Here is a 22526-nt window from a genome sequence, read left to right as displayed (position 1 = left end):
ACTGCTGTTTTCTAAAACAGCTCTTTATGCATAATAGAATGAATCTTTTTGTATACATATTTGTATATTTTAAAACCTGGCTCTTGCTAGAGTGGCACAAAGGAAATGTTGATGTTGGGAGACAGTGGGGAAAATGGTTTTGAATCATTTCATTGCCTGGCAGTGGCAGCTGCAGCAAGAAATGAGTGCATTATTCAAGAACTTTGACTTAGCTGGTAGTTTAGGAATATCGCCATATTTAAATGTAGGGTGTCTCTAAACTGGATGACTTGGTAAGGTTAATGTATGAGAGAATGAGCCAGATTCAGAATATTCTTTTTCCCCTCAAGGAAAACTTTTATTAGATATTAAGGGATTGGATTTGCCTCCTCTCCTACCCTGCATAGAATGGCTTTATCCCCAATTGGACCATTCTATATTTGCATTGGAGTTTTTAAATCTAGTAAAGAAAACCAATAGTGATGTCCAGCCAGCCATTATAATGGTGGCTAGGATATCAGCTGGAGACAAGAAGGAGTTGGAAGCTGCTTTCAGTACTGGTATAGCCAAGTTGTTCCTTCTCTTTGATGAATCTGTGTTAGCTTAGTGTGTGAATATCCCCATTATATTAGATGCATCTGGAAAATTTGGTGACAGGTAGGCTTGGTGTACATCATTTGAATGATTTCAGCATGACTTCCAATATTTGCATAAAAACCTCAAGAGAATAAGTGAAGAAGGACACATATATCAGGTTCTTTATCTTTATCTTTATTCAAATTTCTATACCGCCCTTCTCCTTTCGGACTCAGGGCGGTGAACAGCCAGAAATAAAACATTTTATATACAAAAGTTAGAATAAATTTAAAATAATTAAATAAATTTGGCTCATTAATTTAAAACATTCCAATTAAAAGCCATACCAAAATTTATTAAAACCAATAATAAAATCAGGACAGCCGGCAAACTGAAAAAAATAGGTTTTAAGGGCCCGACGAAAAGTCCGGAGGTCTGGGATCACTTGTATCTCTGGGGGTAGATTGTTCCAGAGGGTGGGTGCTACCACAGAGAAGGCTCTCCCCCTGGGGGTCGCCAGCCGACATTGCCTGGCCGACGGCACCCTGAGGAGGCCCTCTCTGTGGGAGCGAACTGGCCGGTGGGAGGCAATTGGTGGCAGGAGGCGGTCCCGTAGATACCCCAGCCCTAAGCCATGGAGCGCTTTAAAGGTGATCACCAACACCTTGAAGCGCACTCGGAAGTCCACCGGGAGCCAATGCAGCTCGCACAGGAGAGGAGTCACATGGGAGCGCCCGGTCGCTCCCATAATCCCCCGCGCGGCCGCATTCTGCACCAGTTGGAGCCTCCGGGTGCACCCCAGCCCCATGTAGAGAGCGTTACAATAGTCCAGACGAGAGGTGATGAGCGCTTGAGTGACCGTGCGTAGGGAGTCCCGATCCAGAAAGGGGCGCAACTGGCGTATCAGGCGGACCTGATAGAAGGCCCCCCTGGCCACGGCCGTCGTATGCCCTTATAAAGACAGCCGTGCATCCAGGAGGACACCCAAGTTGCGGGCCCTTTCCGTGGGGGCCAATAATTTGCCCCCAATAACCAGCGATGGCGCCAGCTGGCTATACCGGGACGCCGGCAGCCACAGCCACTCGGTCTTGGAAGGGTTGAGTCGGAGCCTGTTTCTCCCCATCCAGACCTACGCGGCCTCCAAGCACTGGGACATCACTTCCAAGGCATCGTTGGGATGGTCTGGGGTGGAGATGTACAGCTGAGTATCATCAGCGTACTGATGGAACTCCACCCCAAATGGAGTTTCAAATAGGATTAGATTAGCTAATCACAAAAGTATTATGACATAAATATGTTATATAAAGATTGTGATAATTATAGCAAATACTGACACCATGAAATAAATCTTAATAATTTAAGCATAGCTGTTCATAAACCAGAAGTGAAGCTGGTGGTGACTTATATTTCCATGCTCTGTACTTCACCATTCAAGAGGCATTTATAGAATTGCTGTTTAATTATTTTTCTTAGCCAGATGTTGAGGGGTGATGGAAATCTAGGTGTCTTCAACTTTGCTGTATAAGAAAAAGAAGTAAATCTGTTTATAGAAATCATAATTCCATATTGTTTTAAAATGTTTCTCTAATATTTGGATTAATTAGTGGAGTGTGTGAGATAGTCCATCTCCAGCAACTTCCTTCTTTCTGAAAGCTGAACAGATCAAACTTTGAAAATCTTTCCATCATAAAAATAGATATAATGTTCTCCATAATCATTCCCTGTTTGTTTCTTTTTTGTTGTTCTATCCAAGTTTCAGTCTTTTCTATTCTGATTGCTCCCATTTCACCTTAGTGACAAAAATAAACGTATCAACTAAATGATGTAATTTGTAAGTTTATGTCTTTATGTAAATGACATTTTTCAATGTTTAAGCATTAATAATTCAATCTGCAGCTATCAGTAGGTCTAATTGCTAGTGATTAAAAAACAGATTTTCTTCAACCAAACACCTATTAGATATGTTGAGGCTGGAACCCCTAAAGTTCTGAGCCTAACTTTTAGAGGAGGTCAGAGTACTGAATGATGGACAAATTAATAGGATGCTTTGCGGTGCGGGAGTCTGTGGGCACTGCATGATGCTAAACTGGCTGGGAGAAAACTCTTGGCTTTTGCATGTAGCTCAGTAGTTTCCTCTGCACTTGATGAAAAATACCGGTATATGACGACATCTATCTACATTTAACTTTATGTATTTTCCCCCAACAGCTGGCTTACCCCTTGCTGTTCTAAACTTGGCAAAAGTAAAGCCGTATCAGAGGGGCTTTTTCTGTAATGATGACAGCATCAGCTACCCGTTCCATGACAGTACCATCCCATCTACTGTCCTCTACACAGTGGGGTTCACTGTGCCCATTTGCTCTGTAAGTAGCAAAATATACAGGCAGCTGTTTGGGGAAAGTGTTAAGTATGTGTAGAGAACTCACCGTTTCATCGAAGCTTTGAAGATAAAGACTTTGGGGTAGTTGACTAATTATCATAATAGCTGAGAATCACTAAATTCTGTAAAATATACTGAAGCTCCTGCTTATTACCCAAAATAAGTTTGATTCTTTCCAATTCTTTTGAAATGACAAGGTGATAAATTTGGATTTCTGTTGGTTGGAAAATAAATAGCTAAAGAATAATTTAAACCTAAATGAGCAGAAGGTAGTACAGGAGATGCAAACAAAATGGAAAAGAAATAACGACAATGAAAACTAGTTTGTAGAGGAGATTTGTCACAATGGGAAAAAGTCTGAAATCAAATGGCAATCCTAGCCTCATTTGTCAGGGAATAAGTCTCATAGAACTCAGGGAACAAGATCAATTGTGCTAATGAGCAGATTGCTACAGAACTGCTGTTTCCTTTTTCAGTGACACAGAAGTGTATACAGATTAAAGTGTCTTTCATCTTTGAGAGCGGTCTGTCTTTTGGTAACATTTAAGCACCCAGGTATTTGGTATCCATGATTTGGTATTTACTTGTGATAAAGCAGTGAGTGATGCAGAATTTATTTTAATTAGAATGGTATTATGTTTACATCTTTTTCCAGGTGTCTATTTTTAATACACAACTTGGCTCAGCCAATTTTTAATGCAAAAATAGATACAAGAGGGAATACCTAGATATTTTCTTCTAATATTAATTATCTTTATTAGGTTTGACAAACCTTTTGTTCAGTGAGGTTGTTGCGAGATTAGATTTAAAGTTATGTATCTGAACAAAATTAGCAACTTTTAAAATCCAATTAATTTCAGTAGATTTAAGCACATCTCACTCACTCAGATATCATTAAAACTTCTCATTTTCACAAAATAAAACAACAGCTTTGGAGGTAAAATTGTGTAGCAATATGTATAATAAATAGTAATATCCCTAATATGCTTTAGGCAAGTAGCAAGTAATGTGGTTAATGTTTTTTTTTAAATATGAATTTCAAACCAACAACTGCATGCTTCAGTATTTTCATATTTTTAAAAATTACTCCTTTGAACACTGTTTTTTATGTCTTTGCAAGGTAGTTTTAAAATTTGGTGATTTTATGTGTACTCTTTTAGTTCCATAGTACTCATACTTTATTGTTTTCCATTTGAATTCTATTAATCCTGTTACAAAACACTACTATTCTGATCAGTGAATTAAGAAAAATATAATTATTTATTTATTTTGGGGGTTTTTTTGACCACTCAACTCCAGTGAACTTTGTTCTGCTCTTTGCACATTTAAAAAATACAGTCAGTATAAAGAGTTTAACTTTCTTCAATTACTACTTTGAAGACAGTCCTTGACTTATGGCCACAATTGAACCCAAAGTTTCTGTTGCTAAATAAGACAGTTGTTAAGTGAGTTTTGCTCCATCTTTTGACCTTTATTGCCGCAGTTATTAAATGAGTGACTGAAATTGTTAATTAGTAACACAGTTGTTAAGTGAATATGGCTTCCCCATTGACTTTGTTTGTGAGATGTTCACAAAAATGATCACATGATCATTGCAACCCTGGGACATTGCAACCATCATAAATACATGTCAGTTGCCAAGCATCTGAATTTTGATCATGTGACCATGAGGATGCTGTAATGGTTGTAAGTCTGAAAAATGGTCATAACTCATTTTTTTCAATGCCATTGCAAATTTGAGCGGTCATTAAATAAATGGTTGTAAATCAAGGACTACCTGTATGCAGAAATATTTTTCATAGGAGACTTCATAAGACTTCCCATAGATAAAATCTGTACTAGCATAGTTCCAAAATAGTTTTACAGTATTATCTCAGCTATTCAGTATGAACTCATTTATATTAGGATATAGTAATGTATTCTGATAGCTCATTAAGATCATCTGCTAAGCCCACAGGAAAATTCTTATTTCTTTTTATACTCTCCAAATTCATGAGATCTGTATTCTGTTCAGTTATTAAATTAATACTAATGACTAGTAAAAAAGTAACATAAAACTATAATAAAAAGGAGATCTGCGCAATGTATTTGAGATTGAGTAATTGAGTTGAAACAACAACTTGAAGTTTCTTTCCAAATGACAACTTGAAGCTTGTTTCTGAATGATATATGCAATTAGTTTATGCTATTGGTGGTTTGTCTAAATCCCAAAGCTCACACAATGTTCTAGGCTTCATAAAACGGCTCTATTTCTCAAACTTTCCCATCGTCAATCAGCATTTTTCAGGGGAGTGTTGGATCTCTTATTCTCTTCATATACTCTTGTTCAGCGTTCTCTGATTTGTATTGCAAGTTTAGTGACCGCATACCACATATGAGCTGATGCTTTCAGATGTATTTTTCTGACCATAATCTGCATGACATAATGTTGGCATTTCTTTCCAACTGCCTAAGCAGGATTTCATATTGGATAGGGTCCTAGGTTCTTAAACAGAACATGGATAATATAGAGATTATTGTGTTTCGTTCTGATCATTTCATCCCTTCTCTTCCTGTTTGTCATTTTGAGTTTCAAGGCTACTAATTATAGGACCTCTTATGCCTTTCCTCTTTGATGACCTCAGTCATATTGACTGAGAATGTTTATTTCTAATCAACATGTTCTGTACAAGAGTTACTGGTATTTAAGACTTTGAATTTTCTGAGATGGTTACATCAGGGGTGTTCAGTATAATGCAGAGGAAAAGAGAATCTGTCTTAATACCAGGCTGTCTGTTAAATTTGTTTTTTTCTTCTCAAATTATTGGGTAAGCTTCCTTCCTTCCTTCCTTCCTTCCTTCCTTCCTTCCTTCCTTCCTTCCTTCCTTCCTTCCTTCCTTCCTTCCTTCCTTCCCTCCCTCCCTCCCTCCCTCCCTCCCTCCCTCCCTCCCTCCCTCCCAGTTAGAATCAGTAACGGAACAACCTAAAAGAGTGATGGCTAACCTTTTTGCCATCGCATGCCAGGAGCAGGGGTGGGTGCGGGTCACACGCATGCATGCCCACACCCATAATTCTATGCGCCCTGCCCCCACGCATGCACATGTGACCCCCCCATGCTCCCCCTCCGCTCCTGGCACGGTAGGCCCGTTTTTTGCTCTCCCCAGCCTCCAGAGCCTTTCTAGGAGTCTGGGGACGGCAAAAACGGCCTTCCCCACCCACCCCGGAGGCCCTCCGGAGGCCGAAAATAGCCCGTTTGTCAACTGGTCGCCCTCCTCAGACTCCTAGAAAGGCTCTGGAGGCTGGGGAGAAAGAAAAATGGGCCTTCCCCACCACCCCTCAAGGTCCTCTGGAGGCAGGAAACAGCCTGTTTCCCTACTTCTGGTGGACCCGGAAGGCCTGAAAATCAGCTGGAGCACTGGAGCTGAGCTCACGTGCCCACCGATTGGCTACACGTGCCACAGGTTTGCCATCATGGACCTAGAAGATTCTCTTATGTTCAATTAAATAGCATGAAGTCTATCTCTAACATGTATTACTGTATATGGAAAGAACATTCTGCAGAAATGAGAATAAAAAATATACAAAAGATAAGCACTACATTAATGAGAGAGCCTTGGTAGTACAGGGGTTTAAGGCACCCTGTTATTAAGCTTATTAAGACCAGCTGCCTGCAATTACTGCAGGGTTCGAATCTCGCCAAGGCTCAAGGTTGACTCAGCCTTCCATCCTTTCTAAGGTAGGTGAAATGAGGACCCAGTTTGTGGGGGCAATAAGCTGACTTTGTATAAATATACAAAAGGATGAAGGCTATTGCTGAGCACATTGTAAGCCGCCCTGAGTCTTCGGAGAAGGGCGGCATATAAATCAAATTAAAAAAAAAAAATGATCTCCCTTGGGCTGCTGAACATTTGAAACTTCATATAACATAAAAGGAATCATTGCCTGTATTCACAGAAAATTTGAATAGTTAAAAGCATACATTTAAAGTTCATGAATACAGAAAATCAAATTGCGTGTTAGCAGCCAGTCAAACTTGCTTATGATGTCTCATTAGTTTCTTTATGCAAACTCAGTTTCATCAGGTAATTTTTTTATTTTTGAAATGCAGAACTGTGTGTGTGTATAAATAAAAATAAGTATTGTTATTACAGTATTTAAGAGAAACAGAACTGAACTGAACTAACAGAGCAATTTAATTATGTATCTTTTTAAATGTTCTTAAAAGTGAAGATTTTAGTCTCCGGATTCTATTGACTATAGCTATTGGGGATATATTGTTAGAAATTATGAAATTGTCTCATCTCAATATTAACTCTAGCAAAAGTTTCTCTGTTGGTACAATTTAGATAGCAGCTTTAGAGGGCTTGCTGTTATTTGTACTGGTACAGGAAAATAATTAACATTTCAGAACATGTAAAAATGCTACACCTTTGCCCTGTAGTAGGAGTGTTGATGTACAGGGTTTCATCTAGCCATGTCATCTTCCAATAATTGCTCCATTAAGCTCCTTGCCAGACAGGAATACTATGGTGTTTGTGCATTCTTTCTCTCTCTCTCTCCCCCAGGTCTCTCTCTCTCCTCCCCCCCTCTCTCTCCCCCCTCTCTCCCCCTCCCTCCTTCTCTTTCTCTCTGTCCTTCCCTCCCTCCCTCCCTCTCAGACACACACACACACACACAACCCTAGACAGGTAAGAGCAGAACACTTTCCTTAAAGGACTACTCCCTCTGCATCTCTCCCACAATAGAAAGTGAATTTAAGTCTTTTTGGAAGGTTTTTTTTTTTTGGTGCTACATCTGGAAGGAAGTAATTGATGGATTAAAATGGGTCTTGAACAGCAGCACTACTCTTGTATTCTGGAAGATTATGCATTTTTTTAGAAGACCTGCTTAAAGGTGCTATGTTTGTAGTTCTGGGTGTTCCCAAGCATCTTTGAAGCCTGAATTAGAAATGCTCTGAAAGCCATTCAGAATTTCCTCTTAATGTTGCTAGGTTATAGTTTCTTCATTCTTTTTTCTCTCTCGTCTGTAATTGTACAAAGTTATCCTTTGGTTAAATGTGCTAATATACTTAACTTACCATTCTTTTCATACCAAGCATCATAGGACATAGGTAATTCTGTTATCGAGTTCAATGTGGTGGAGTGTGTACATATGCTAAACAAATAACTTTAGTTTTTCTGGCCTTTAAATGGAAAAAGTTTAACCACTGAGACAGCTACACAGTTTAGTAATGGATTGCAAAAGCCTTTTGAATGCTACTGCTTTAGCTAGGAATGGTGTGGTGTGGTAACATTATAGTTTCCCAAACAAGTTAGGGCTTGATTGCATGCTACATTATTCCTTTTATTACCTGCGTTTAGGGGTAAGTGTTACTGAGATGGTAGCAAAAATCCAAAAGGCTATAAAGTGGATAGAAAAAGCTAATATGGGGTCGGGGACCTAACAACAGAAGGATTCAACATACATTGTAAGATGGGGAATGAATGTAAGATACTGGGAAAACTGCCAATTTAATAATGCTTCACACTTTTTAACTGTAGATCTCACTTGTCTATTTTTGTTCAAAGTGGCTGGTGGAAAGAACTAAGGAAAGATGGGGAAACTGATGGATTGCAAGTGAGAACTAATAGCAAATAGAAAATGCCCTGCTGTTGAAAATGATCCCACCAATGTTTGATTCTTTACAAACTGATGGAAAATATGAGTTCTATGTCTATGTCTTGGCTATAACGTCATCAGATTCTCATTTGCAGATATGTTAGTTAGGTGAATGGCATGTGTATCTCAGGTTGATCATAGGTTGTGTTCATAGAGCATGTTTAACCTAGTTTCTGAATTAACTTTCTGCCTGAGTTTGCAAAGTATATACAATACATCATAAATTAACCAAATGGACTTCATTCATTCAACACACCAAGCCACACATAAATGAAGCCTAGCTAAGATTTGCACAAAATGTAAATGAGCTCATTAGGTTCTTTAACTAATTTAGCTAAATATATAATGGAAACGCAGTGTATGGAAAATAGTAATATATTATTTTTCTAAAGTTTAATTCCATTGACTCAGTAAATATATCTGTTAAGGCTCTCATCAGTTTATTAAGATTCTTTCATATAAAGACGCACATCTACACAAAATGTGCCCTTTATAGAATTATGCATTTCAAAAATCTGAGGACTTTGTTCATTGAACTTAGAACTTGTCTCAGGTTTATGGTAGGCTAGAACAATAAATAGAAATGAGAAGTGGAGAGACCTGGCCCATTGCCAAGAGTCAGACATTGAATGCGTAACCTCCTCTTCATCATCACAAATGAGAAGTAGGCTGAATTTCACATGGAAACAGCTTTCAAGAAATGGTAAAAATCTACTTCCTACATCACAATTATACAAGAACGTGGACATATAGCAAACATACATACCTCTAAAATGTAAAATATGATTTCTGGGTGTGTAGCTCAGGCGTGAAGACTGGTTGTATTTTCCTGTTAAGTATGCAGTTGATATGCTTCTTTGAAACACAATGATTCTCATAATTCATGAGGATTATTGAAATGTTTTGCACAGTGGTACTGATTTTTTCCATTTAAAAATTATTTATTTTTAAAACATATTTTACAGAAAGAAACAGAAAAACAACACAACATACAAAGAAAACCACAAAAAGAAATACACAAAAATTACACAAAATACAGGAACCCTAGTTAACAAAAAACAGCAAAATAAAATAAACAAGCAGAAAAGGGGGGGATTATATATATTAATATAATCACATTTCACATTTCTAAATTACACAAAATAAGGCAATTCAAAAAAATTGTTTTAATGGTGAACTTGAAAAACAAGCTAAGAGGTTCTTAGAACTTTGCTGTGGCTGGCTAGTCAGGCAATACCTTGTAATCAATTGGACACGAATGATACACACTTTGATTTAATAGCTACCATATCTGAGAGCCCTGGGATATGTCACAATTTTTAAATCTTCCCTACACTATAGCAATATTTTGCAAGAATAAAATAACACCTCTAAGAGGGTGTAAATAAATAATACCATGAATAAATCTAGCATTTCCCGTTCAAGTGTTTCTTCATTGAAATATTATAGCTAATGCAAATAAAACTAAACTTTGTAGTAGAATACGTTTTAAATGCTTTTGCCAATGTATTCAGTGGTAGATTTGACTGGAGCAACCAAAAAAGCCTAGTGGAACATATTGCAGCTTGAGTTGAAAATATAGGTAATCCTTGACTTAAAATATTTTGTTTAGTGACTGCTCTAAGTTACAATGGCACTAAAAAAATGATTTACAACTAGTCCTCAAACTTACGACCATAGCAACATCTCCACTGTCACATGATCAAAATTCAGGTGCTTGGCAACCGGCATGGATTTAAGATGGTTGTCCTGGAGTCTTGTGATCACCATTTGTGACCTTCCCAGCTGCCTTCCAACAAAGAAAGTCAATAAGGGAAGCCATATTTAAAAAAATATTTTTTAAAAAATATTCGTTAACAACCATGATTCACTTAACTGCAGTAATTCACTTAACAATCGCCTTAGTAATGGAAATTCTGATTCCAATTGTGAGCCTAAATAGAGGACTATGTATGTATCAAAAATGGTGAAATCTTCTAAAAAGTGAGTCAGAGAGAACTCTTTGAAGTGGTTCTTAAGTGTGTATTCCTTATGAAGAATTGACCTTTTTCTGTTGTCTATATATATGCTCAGTTCTGAGTTTTTTTGCAGTCTGATAATGTTTTCCATATCAAGCTGCATCACTGCTACTTTTTAGAATCTAGAGAGCAGTTTAAAGAATAACCATGAACCAACAGTTTATCACAGATTACAATTATTGCGCCTTTCTTTCTTTTCATCATATTTTATATATCTAAAATTAATTCCACTATGTGTAATATGTGATCGTGCTTTGTCTCTTGCTCCACCTTCCCAGTTTGCACCATGTCCAAAGTGTTTGCATTTTATTAAGCAATGAATGAAATTTGGGTAATGTGTAAATGCTTCTGGGGGGCAGTAATACTTAAGTTTCAAGATCTCAGAGAATATTCTGGCTTTTTATTTAACATTTAACAGTTTTGCTGAGTAAAAATAATTTCTGTCTTGTGGGGACATTAATGAATGCCTCTATTTTTTGAGTCCAAGGTTGTGTCTTTGGAATTCTGTAATAGTTTTATGGAAACAAGTCTGATCCAACTTAATTGTGGAACTTTCCAGTTATATTTAACCCTAAACACTGTTTGGACATGAGTTTATTCTAGTATACGAAATTAGTCTTATAGCCGATACTTTTTTAGATCTGGTGAGAACAAACCTTTAAATGGTTGGTAGTAGATTATGGTGTTGTGTATTCAGAGTGCAATAATTCAGGTTCATGCTGTTTACTAATATCTAGAAACTATTCTGTGGCATTTATAGGTACACATACTTTCATTTAACTTTTATAGATGTTTTTCTATATGAAATCAGGAATGTGAAGTTAAAAAATATCTCCAAGGAATGCAATGGCAAACTGCTTCCTTGTTGCTATAAAGAAACCATCATGAATATTAGCAAGAATTGAGGGAATTCACTTTTTTTTTTAGCAAGTAAAGCTTTAGTCTGATTTTCAAACATTTGGTTTTGAGATGGATTCCTTAATATTTTCCTGCTAGACTGAACATAGGCAATATTTTGATACCACATTCTTGGTTCACTTAAATTCACTTAATTTCTTGTACAGTGAAGGCATGGTGCAGTTTCTGCAGCACACTGAATTACAGATTTTAATCTTAGATCAACCTTTCCTAATCTGCCCAAATGTGTTAGTTTACAGCTTCCACCAGCCTATATTTTCTTGCCTGCTAAATTGAAAACATATTATGTCTTTGGGTGAAGCAGGACTGAGCCCTATTCCTGGCAGGTGTCTTTATTTTTCTTTTGATTTACTGCGGCAGCTAATTCTTCAGTAGCCACCAGATTCCTTTAAACCAGAGGTGTCAAACTTGTGTCGTCACAGCGGTATCACACGATGTATCGGGATTTTTTTCTTCTTCACTAAATTGGGCATGGGTGTGGCCAGTGTGTGACGTATCCGGTCCACAGGCCATGAATTTGACAGCCCTGCTTTAAGCCAAAGCCAATTAAATGTGGTACATACACTCATTCAAGCTCAGGTTTTCAAATTCTACCATTTTTATAATTACGGATTTCTCTCTTGTATGTTAATTATAATAAAATTAGGTTCATGTTAGATGAATATATGGAGAAAATGTTTGAGAAAGAAGCAAACAGTAATGTCCTATGCATTTTACAATATAATCAGTGACCAAGTTTTCCATGTTCTTCTGCTTGATTCTTCTTATATCCTGCTTTGATATATTTGGTGTTTTTACTAATCGCATTTTCAAATTGCAAGTTCTTGTCTCTGAGGAAAAACCCTGACTTGGAAAAAATCCTAAATGTCTAATTTATCAGTAAGAAACAAATGAGTGGGTGGAGAATCTAACAATGCAGCTTTTGCTATAATTGAATGTAGATTTCAAATTATTTATATGGGTGAAGAGAAGTCAGACAAGTTCAACTTATTCCCTACAATAGCTTTTATTATACTATAAGCCTCAAAGTATGTTTCACAGAACTATGTATAGAAAATAATCCAATTTGCTGAATGTTGCCTCCATGACTTTGCTCCTGATTCTGGATAGAAAGATTTGGGGTTAAACATTTCTAAAACATCCTGTATAACACAATTATCTTATTCTTTTTGCTAGCTGCCTTGCCTTTTGCAATTCTGACTGCGAGGGGTGCTCCCTTCAAACGAGGACTGTTCTGTAATGATGAATCCATCCAGTACCCTTACAAAGATGACACCATTTCATATCAGTTGTTAGCGGGGATAATTATTCCTCTCGATATAATTGTTGTAAGTTTTATCCCTCATTTTCCTCCATTAGACTATTTGTCATATCTTGTATTTTTGAGTAAATATGATATCAAGGACGGTGCTTGCTTGGCCGGTAGAAAGATACCACTGATTTAAGCCTTTCATTCGGATAAGAAGAAATTATTTTAGATGGAGGGTGTTATTTCTTTTTTTAATGTTAACAGAATTTTTCTACATTTTTTAAACTTCAAAATGCAATGTTTCTTAAAGCTTTTATTAACCTGTTTGCATGCTGTATAAGTCTTATTTTATGGGAAGGAATTAGAGGAGATAATACTAGGTTTAAATTGTTTAATTTGAAAAATATGTACAGGGAAGAAGTAGTAAAATTGTAGCTGAAAATGATCAGTCCCATATATTGCATACTCTACCCCTGAATTTATAAAGGCATTGTCCAGGTCAGTGTCCTTTTGTAAACATCTTTATCATCTTTGACATGTTCTGATCTGGAGAATCATTTACTCTGGAATTTCCATAGAAGGAGAAATCCAAGTCCAATATCATGTTCCAGGATTGTAGTAAAAGTAAATCTGGATAACCTCACACACTTTCTTCTTTTTTCAGTTTGAGACATGTTTTTCCAATCTGGCCAATTACCATTTTTTTTAAAAAAAAAATTATGGTTGGCAAATGGCTAGATGGAACTTTTCTCTACTAATAGTAACAGGAGCTATCTGAGAAGAGTCTCCTCCTCCTCCTCCTCCTCCTTCTCTTCCTCCTCCTCCCTTCCTCCTCTCCCTCTTCCCCTCCCTGAATAAATATAGTGCACTTAAAATATTTAAGCTCTGTAAATATTTTTGTCCTCTCCACTATTTCTAAAGTAAATAAGATCCCCATCCTACACCCATCATGCAGTTTGATCTGGGAGAAGCATGGACACTTCGTTTTGGCTCATGGTCACCCTGCCCATGATCTTGTGGATTTTTAAAAGCTAGTGTTCATTCCTGGTAGATTTCCTGTAGGGCAAAAATCCAAAGTCAAGTCCCACAGGAAATCCTTGAGGAATTATTTTATATACTAAATCTGTAAACAAGAGATTGCAGTCCTTCCCAACTGTATCCTCTCTATTTCTTGATTCTTTTTGTGGACTAAATTATCCACAAAGAAGGATAAAGAGAGGAAGACTTTGTTTTGGTGTAAAGCTGAGAGGAAATTCAAACAAGATCAGCATCTTTAGCATAACCAGAAAGAAAGAGGGAGTAAACATTTGGTCCCATATACTCTGCTAAATATCATTTCATTTTGTCTCTCTGAATTACCACCTACTGGAAATCATCAGGCTATCTCACCTATTTCTGTGTCACCTAGCTGTGACTTTTTGTGATCTTGTGATCTATTTAAGTTTCTTTTTTGCTCTCCCTCTATCTCCCCACCTTTTTCCTTTTTGTTATATATTCAGTTATAAGGTTAGAAGCAAAAAATTACTTTAAAAAGTGGTAAGCCATGCTGGAAGATTTTCCTCTTGAAAAATGAGATGATAACTTCAAATGAAAATAGTTTCTGTGACAGTAATCTTGGTCTGTATATCACTTTGCTCAGGACTTTGTGCACAGGAATACTGCGTAGCATTTATTCTTAATTTCTCATTACAGCGTGATTCATTCTTAATTGGATCCAAATAAACATACAATGACTGAACCTTTAAATGTACTTCTCTTTATTTTACTCACTGACAGTCCTGAGGATACACTAAATATTCTTTTCTCTCTCCACCTGTCCACCCTTCCTTTGTTATGTAAAATATGCCAACTTCTTTTTTTTCTCAAAGAGAAAGAAAGAAAACTGCTTAAAATGGCCATTTCAAGAATGGTGCTTTTTATGTCATTTGAACCTTTGTGAAAAGTTCATTGGTTCCAGCTGCCAAAATCTGTAAGCTACATGGGATCTCCTATAGGAGCCTAGATGATGAATGATTGTGGTATTTAATATTTTTGTATGTTTGCCTTTTATTTTAAATTAGCTATTTAAGCAACTTGGAACAGCTACAGCTAGAGCTATAGGAGGCTGCCAACTTGTTTAATTTAATGGGAATTTCTCCCTCCCTCCCTCCCTCTTTCTGTTAGTGTTCCCATTATAGAGGACAAAAATAAAATAATGATCTCTATAGAGAGAATGTTGTTGGAGTTCCATCTGTCACCATTCCTGTGTTTGCTAAATGAATCAATTGGACCTCATAGTGATATTTGAATTTTATTTTTTAATGCATTGAGATAGATGATTGTGGATCCCTAATATTATGTTGCACATTTATTATAGTCTAGCTCAGGGGTGTCAAACTCAAGGCCCAGGGCCCAGATCCGGCCCGCAGGGTGCTTAGATCTGTCCCGTGGGGCCACTCTGGAAAAAGCAAAGGACTGGCCTGCGGTGCCTCTGCCAGCGAAGGAGTTGCAGGAGGCTGTCCCAGCTCGGAAGCCCGTTTTCACTGGCAAAGCACTCAGGCCACCACAGGCACCCCTGACAAGGATGACGTCGAGCTGGCCACGCCCACCATGGCCACGCCCACTCCAGCACCCTGAAGTCAATCACAACCCTGATGCGGCCCTCAATGAAATCGAGTTTGACACCCCTGGTCTAGCTTACTTCTAGTAAGATTTTTTCTTACACTGAAAAAATGATTGTACAATAGTTATGACATCAAAGCAGGCCTTTTTCTTAATGACAGTGTGGATAAATGCCTTGCATGTCCATTTTGTTATCCTAGATGTGTACATATTGAAAGGGATTTATTACTGCCTTTTTAAGATGTGGGAAAAGTGGCTGTCGATAATTTAAAATAATATGATTTACATTTTTGCAGCAGAAATGTAGCATAAGTGAATGGATTAATCTTTCCTTCTGATTTCTGTTCTTGTTCTATTTTGAGTTTAACTAAAAATAGCTTGATTTCAGTAGTTCCCAGAACACAATTCTTGCTATTTTACTAGTGACTTATTCTAAAAGTAGTTTCAAACCATTTTAGTCAAGGGTCTTCTCAAGGTTCATGACCACATTAACTAAAAAGGAAAAGATTTGCCTTGTTTGTTCCAACTCACTAAGCATTTATAAAAAGCCGTTTGATGGATTTTCACCTGATTTTCTGTATTCATATTTTGTTGAAAACTGAATTTCTAAAAAAAATGCTAGTCTTCTTGACTTATAGTGTAATGTTGTCCTATCAAAGACTCATTCAAACTATATAAGCAGAGGAAATATGGTTTTATGAAAAAGTTCAGGCATCCCTGATTAAACTGTATGTTTCAGGGAATCCCTGGGTAAACAGAAACTGACATACAGTACAAAGTCAAGTATGCATTTACTCAAATGTAAATGCATACTTACTATTTATGTGCAGTTGTTTACAGATTCCAAATAAGAAAACAATGAATATGGCAGATATGGAAAACTGGCCACCCTTTCTGTCAGTACTTTATTGTACCCCTTTTATCAGAAATAAATAGTTTCCAAATCATTCTGGTTTTGCATTTTAGTCCCCCCACCCCCCGCTTCTTCCCAAGTTTAAAAATATTTTAATGTGTCCTTGCATGCATTGCTTGTTTGAGAGATCCTACAGGTTTTGAATATTATTCAATATTATTCAAATATTATTTTGAATATTATTCAAGATGGAGGAATATGAAGACATTCCAAAACTTTGATTCCCCCCCCTTTAAGTACTTTATGGATGTTCCAAATCCTTGTCTTGAAATATCCAACCTCTTTTCCTTTTCAGGAACTATTGATTTTTGCCAAAGGAGGTGGTAAAAATCGAAGGAGTGTCAATCAGATTATTGCACTTGCTATAGGCACTATTTTCTTATTTTGAATAAAGTAATGACTGTTTATAAAAAATAGCATGTATTCAGATTTATAGAAAGATGTCACATTTACCTTTGTTTCATGTACAAGTTTTGTCAAATTCTGTTTACTTACAAATTCATTGAAATATATAATTTTATTAGGTGTGCCTAAACTTTTGTGTAGAATTGTATAATAGAAAAAAACTTAAACTGTATTAAAATAATTCAAAACAGTGAAATTTAGTATGTTAGTCCAAGACTGCTTAGAAATTGCTATAGAAATTGAATAAGTAAGTTAATAAATAAATAAATGAATAAATGAATAAGTACAGGCATTTCATTATGTTTAGCTTCATATATATGTTGGGTAGAAAATAAATCAGAATTAGGTAATTTAATTGTCATCTGGAGAGCTTGAAGAATAATCCAATAATTTGTTGTGGTTTTATTTTTATTAAAAAGCAAGCACCTAGACCTGTGTGGAATATGAAGCACATAAATGGAGAAATCATTCTAACCTTATTCCACACATACCCCCACCCCCCAAATATACATTTTTAAACACAGATGTCTTCCAGTCTGGATTTTTCCAGTCTTATTAACTATCTAATCTATATATTTAGTACATATTGTATTCTACTTAATGGAAAATATATCTCAATGCCTAGAACTGGCTTTTTGACTGTTCCGCCTCTGAAAATCAGATGCATTTTGTGAACAATAGATTGTAGCAGTTAACTAAGTAAAAAGCCTTTAAATGTAGACATCATGAAGATGGAAAAAGCAAGATCAAGTATTTTTCAAAATGAAATGAAAGTAGGCAAACTATATTTGGGCTGCTAAAATCTGAATGACCATGATAACAAGAAAAGTATTAAGTTTTGAAGTTCAGATATGTATGTTCTTAATCAGATTGAATAACTGGACTGACAAACTCTTGCTGCCACATGGAGTGAAATGTCCATAAAATATTTTGGTATTGATCTTTTGTAGCCTGAGAAACCCAATTACTAAGTATTTTCAGCAAACCTAGGCTACCTCTGTTCCATGACACACCTAAGTTCAGATATGTTATGCCTTACTGAACAAATTATACGCTGTTATCTGAGATGGTGACATTTTTAGTTCTTGCTGGCTCATAACCTTATTTTCAGCATCAAGCTCTCAGAAAGCAAGTAGATTCCAGGGAATCACTCAGTAATGGGTTATAAAGGAAGCTAGGCCTACTCACTCCTTAGGATCTTTAAAAGCAATATTTCATAGTGAGACATATTATTATAAACATTGCAGCACAGATATAATAAGAACACTATTATTAATTCAGTGAGTAGCCACATTGTTAAATTTTGACAAGCTGTAAAAAGAACACTTCATGGGGCATAATAGAAATCATGTCTTGTGATTACCTACATAGGCACATATGCCTTTTAATGAAGATTGCTGTAGCTGAATATGCTACAGCAGACATGTCAAACTCTATTTCATTGAGGGCCACATCAGGGTTGTGTTTGACCTTGGAGAGCTGGAGGTGGGCATGGCCAGCTTGATGTCACTTGTGTAGGGTGGGCACCTGTGGTGGCCAAGTGCTAAAGGCAGGACTTCCCTGAGACCTTCACTCACCATAATCTTCCTTCCTTCTTTCCTTTTTCTTTTTCCTTCCCTCTTCATTCTCCTTTCTTCTTCCTTCCCCTCTTTCCTTATTTTTCCTTCCTTACTCTCTTCCCATCTTCCCTTCTTTTTCTTTTTCTTTTCCTTTCTCCCTTCCTGTCCCTTCTTGCATGCTCAAATGCAAAAGGGGAAACATTTCTCCTTTCATTTTGTTTGTTTTGATAGCCCCCCCCCCAGCTCCCCATTTTCACTGTTTCCAGGACGGCCTCGTGAGGTCAGATCTAAGCACCCCATGGGTTAGATGCGGTCCGCGGGCTTTTTTTTTTTTTTTTTAATTTGATTTATATGCCGCCCTTCTCCGGAGACTCAGGGCGGCTTACAATGTGCTCAGCAATAGCCTTCATCCTTTTGTATATTTATACAAAGTCAGCTTATTGCCCCCACAACTGGGTCCTCAATTTACCTACCTTAGAAAGGATGGAAGGCTGAGTCAACCTTGAGCCTTGGCGAGATTCGAACCTGCAGTAATTGCAGGCAGCTGGTCTTAATAACCAGCTTAATAACAGGGTGCCTTAGACCACTGTACTACCAAGGCTCTTAAATTTAACACCCGTATGCTACAGTATCTTGTAGAAATATATGATTCTGTTCCACCCTGGCAGCCTGTAATATCTCAACACGTAGGGAAGATGAAGAGGCAATCTTAATGTTTTTCCTTCCAGTCAATATTATTTCTACATCCCCAACTAATAAAGCATAACATTTTGACTCATTTAGCTTCTGGACGTCTATCAAACATTCTAGAAACTGAAATGGAACTTCTACGGCTCCTGATACAAGATGCTGCTTCTTGGTGTCTCATCCATAAAAGGGTTATATTGAATTTGGTTGCTACTGTTATTTCTGTGAAAGACTTTTGAGCAACAGGAAAAATGGGAGAACTTTTAAGGGACACCATATCATAAGACATTTGAAGACAATAAATAGCTACCCATTACTACCATTGATACTGGTTTGTAGACATCGCTGAAGTTCAGTTGATATCTCCAGTCACCTTTATCACACATTGATAGAGTGATATAAAATTCACTAAATTTAAGAACCATGTAACTCATCTTCCTGTTTTTCTTCTGTTTAAAATTATGGACCAAAGAGATGAGCAAATCACATAAGAATTCAAAACTAATTCAAAATGTTTAGCCCTGCATAAGGGTTGAAATAGATACCAGCAATTAAACAAGTTGCTTGGATGGAACCATTGAGTAAAATGCTGCTAACTGGATTGGACTGAGGAGTTTCTGTGGCCACAAAATGATAGTCTGACAATAATGCTAATTAAATCCCTGCCCTGAAACTGACAAGGTGGTAATCAAACTGTATGCAACAAGTATGACATAATATATTTATTTTATTTTATTGTATTTTTATTATTCGTATTTCTATGCCGCCCAACTCTCCGAGGACTCTGGGCGGCTTACACCAAAGACAGTATGAACAATATACAATAAGAGACGTTAAAAACCCATACACACCACTCATGGCCGGATCTCACAAGATCGCAGTGGTGAGATCAACGGCCCCAAGCCTGCCGGAAAAGCCAGGTTTTCACCATTTTCCGGAAGGCCAGTAAGGTGGGAGCGGTCCTGGCCTCAGGAGGTGGGTGATTCCAGAGAGCCGGGGCAGCCACAGAGAAGGGCCTCCCCCGCAGACCTGCCAGGCGACATTGTTTAGCTGACAGGATCCGGAGGAGGCCAACTCTGTGGGATCTTACCGGTCATTGGGAGCTATGCGGTAGAAGACGGTCTCGAAGATAGCCCGACCCTAAGCCATATAGGGCTTTAAAGGTAATAACCAACACCTTGAATTGTGACTGGAGACCAACAGAAAGCCAGTGCAGCTCACGGAGGATTGGTGTAATATGGGAGTACCTAGGTGCACCCACGACTGCTCGAGTGGCTGCATTCTGGACCAACTGTAGTCTCCGAACACTTTTCAGGAGTAGCCCCATGTAGAGTGTGTTGCAATAATCCAACCATGAGGTGACAAGGGCATGAGTGACACTGAGAAGAGCCTCCCGATCCAGATAGGGTTGCAATTGGTGTACAAGGCGAATCTGTACAAAGGTCCCCTTAGCCACAGCTGCCAGATGTTGCTCTAATCTCAGCTGTGGATCAAGGAGGACACCCAAATTGCAAACCCGTTCTGAGGGGGGCAACTTCCCCCCCCCCAGGATTAAGGATGGACAATCGACATGGTCCTTGGGAGGCAATACCCACAGCCACTCGGTCTTGTCTGGGTTAAGTCTGAGCCTGTTTAGTCCCATCCAGACTCTCACAGCCTCCAGGCACTGGCACATCACATCCACTGCTTCACTGAAATGATGCGGGGTGGAGATATACAGCTGGGTATCATCGGCATACTGCTGATATCCCACCCCGTATCGTTTGATGATCTCCCCCAGCGGTTTCATGTAGATGTTAAATAGAAGGGGGGAGAGGACTGAGCCCTGAGGCACCCCACAAACAAGGGGCCTAGGGGTTGATTTCTGGTGACTGACCAGAGAGATAAGAGGAGAACCACCGTAACAAGGTGCCTCCCACTCCCAACTCCCTTAGTTGGCCTAGTAGGACACCATGGTCGATGGTGTTGAAAGCTGCTGAGAGGTCAAGTAGCACCACGATAGAGGAATGACCCCATCACTGGCTTGCCAGAGATAGCCCATCAGCGCGACCGAAGCAGTTTCCGTGCTGTGGCCGGGTATGAAGCCAGATTGAAAAGAATCCAGATAATTTAAGCTATAAATAATATTTCGGGACAAAATTAAATATCTTGTCCATTCTGTAAAGTTCCATGAAGTCACATATAAAACATAATAGCTTCTCTAAGAAGTGGTTTTGCCTAGAAATGTAATGAAACTCCTTGAGAAGATGTTCCCAAGATGGTTTACCATCTACTTTAACCCTGAGAATAATAAAGGAAATGGACTACTCTATGCTGGTTGTTAGCTAGTGCTGACGTTGCTGCCTTTATATGTGAGCCCAGGACAATTGTTCCCATTTTCCATAGAGCTTTTGAAAACTCTGTGGAAGAGCTTTTGTGTAATTCAATCAGATATCAGTATTTCCTGGACTACCACTTACTTACTAAGCCATCGTATACAAAGTTAGTATTATTAAATGATCCTTGAAGTAGATCACTTTCAAGAACAAAACTCCGTCAAGGCAATTTATGAGAAATATATGGATGATAAAAGTTAATTTTATCATCATTTTATAATTAACAATCCACGTATTATTATAACTAAAGTTATAATAGATAGGCACAAATCCTTCAAGTCAAGCTGAATACTATACTATAACCAACATTATAAAATGTTATTTTCCATAATTCTAAATTTCCACCTTTGGCACCTTTGTTTTTGTTTTAGGAAACCATTATATTCTGAAGGAAGCGTGTCCGGTTTAAAAGATTCCATCTAGCTGAAAGCTGGGAGGTTCCCATGTTTAAAAGTTGGCCTTTAACATTTCTGGCGAGAACATTGTTGTCTAGCCCTTTCACTTGGTTCCTGAATTTCCAGAACGAACATGTTCTTGGCAAAGAAACCATTTCTTTTGAGTAAAAGGTTAAGAATGAGTGGAAATTTGATGAAAAGTTAAATGTGTTCCTTGCGTATGGTACCATTGCTGGATTTTCTGGGAATCAGTGTTTTGTCTGGTGGTAAGGATAGAGGGGAAGATTTCTAATTCATGTTATCTGTTCATTAAAACCCAGACAGGAACAAAAAAAAATGAAAGTTTATATTTCCTTCACTTTGTTTTTGATTACTCTTTGAACCAGTCATCTAAAGGTTCTATAAAATTGTTTTTATAGAACCTTTATAGGCTTAATTGTTACCTAATTAAATGGAAGCCCATGTACAGACTTGAGTGTGCAGTGTGTTCTTACTTGTGTTGTAATTTTTAAAACATTCTTTTCTTTTTTGTTCCAGATAATCATAGGAGAGGCCCTTTCGGTATATCACAACTGTTTGCACTCTAATTCATTTGTGAGAAATAACTACGTTGCTGCTATTTACAAGGCTCTGGGGACATTCCTTTTTGGTGCAGCTGTTAGCCAATCTTTGACAGACATTGCCAAATATTCAATAGGTAGATTGAGACCTCATTTTCTGGACATATGTAAACCAGATTGGCGTCATATCAACTGCAGTAATGGTTACATTGAAAACTTCAAATGCCTTGGAGACAAAGTAAAGGTTAACGAAGGAAGGTAAGTCTGTTAACGT

At 37.7% G+C, this 22526-nt stretch overlaps 1 protein-coding gene across 4 annotated transcripts in view; it reads left to right on the top strand.

Moving 5' to 3' along the window:
• Positions 1–22526, top strand: part of PLPP1 (phospholipid phosphatase 1) — an 81157-nt gene that overhangs the window by 22078 nt on the left and 36553 nt on the right. For 3 of the 4 annotated variants that reach the window (XM_034440880.3, XM_034440882.3, XM_034440883.3), the window contains exons 2-3: positions 2764–2918; positions 22230–22510. In XM_034440880.3, the coding sequence (XP_034296771.2) occupies positions 2764–2918; positions 22230–22510 (436 nt within the window). Of the gene's footprint in view, positions 1–2763; positions 2919–12684; positions 12837–22229; positions 22511–22526 lie in introns of all 4 variants that reach the window. The other variant, XM_034440881.3, reaches the window with a different exon arrangement.

The sequence above is a fragment of the Pantherophis guttatus genome, chromosome 2 (genome assembly GCF_059756535.1).
Source record: "Pantherophis guttatus breed Tessera chromosome 2, ASM5975653v1, whole genome shotgun sequence".
Lineage (NCBI taxonomy): Eukaryota > Metazoa > Chordata > Lepidosauria > Squamata > Colubridae > Pantherophis > Pantherophis guttatus.
This window is presented reverse-complemented; position numbering and strand designations above follow the sequence as displayed.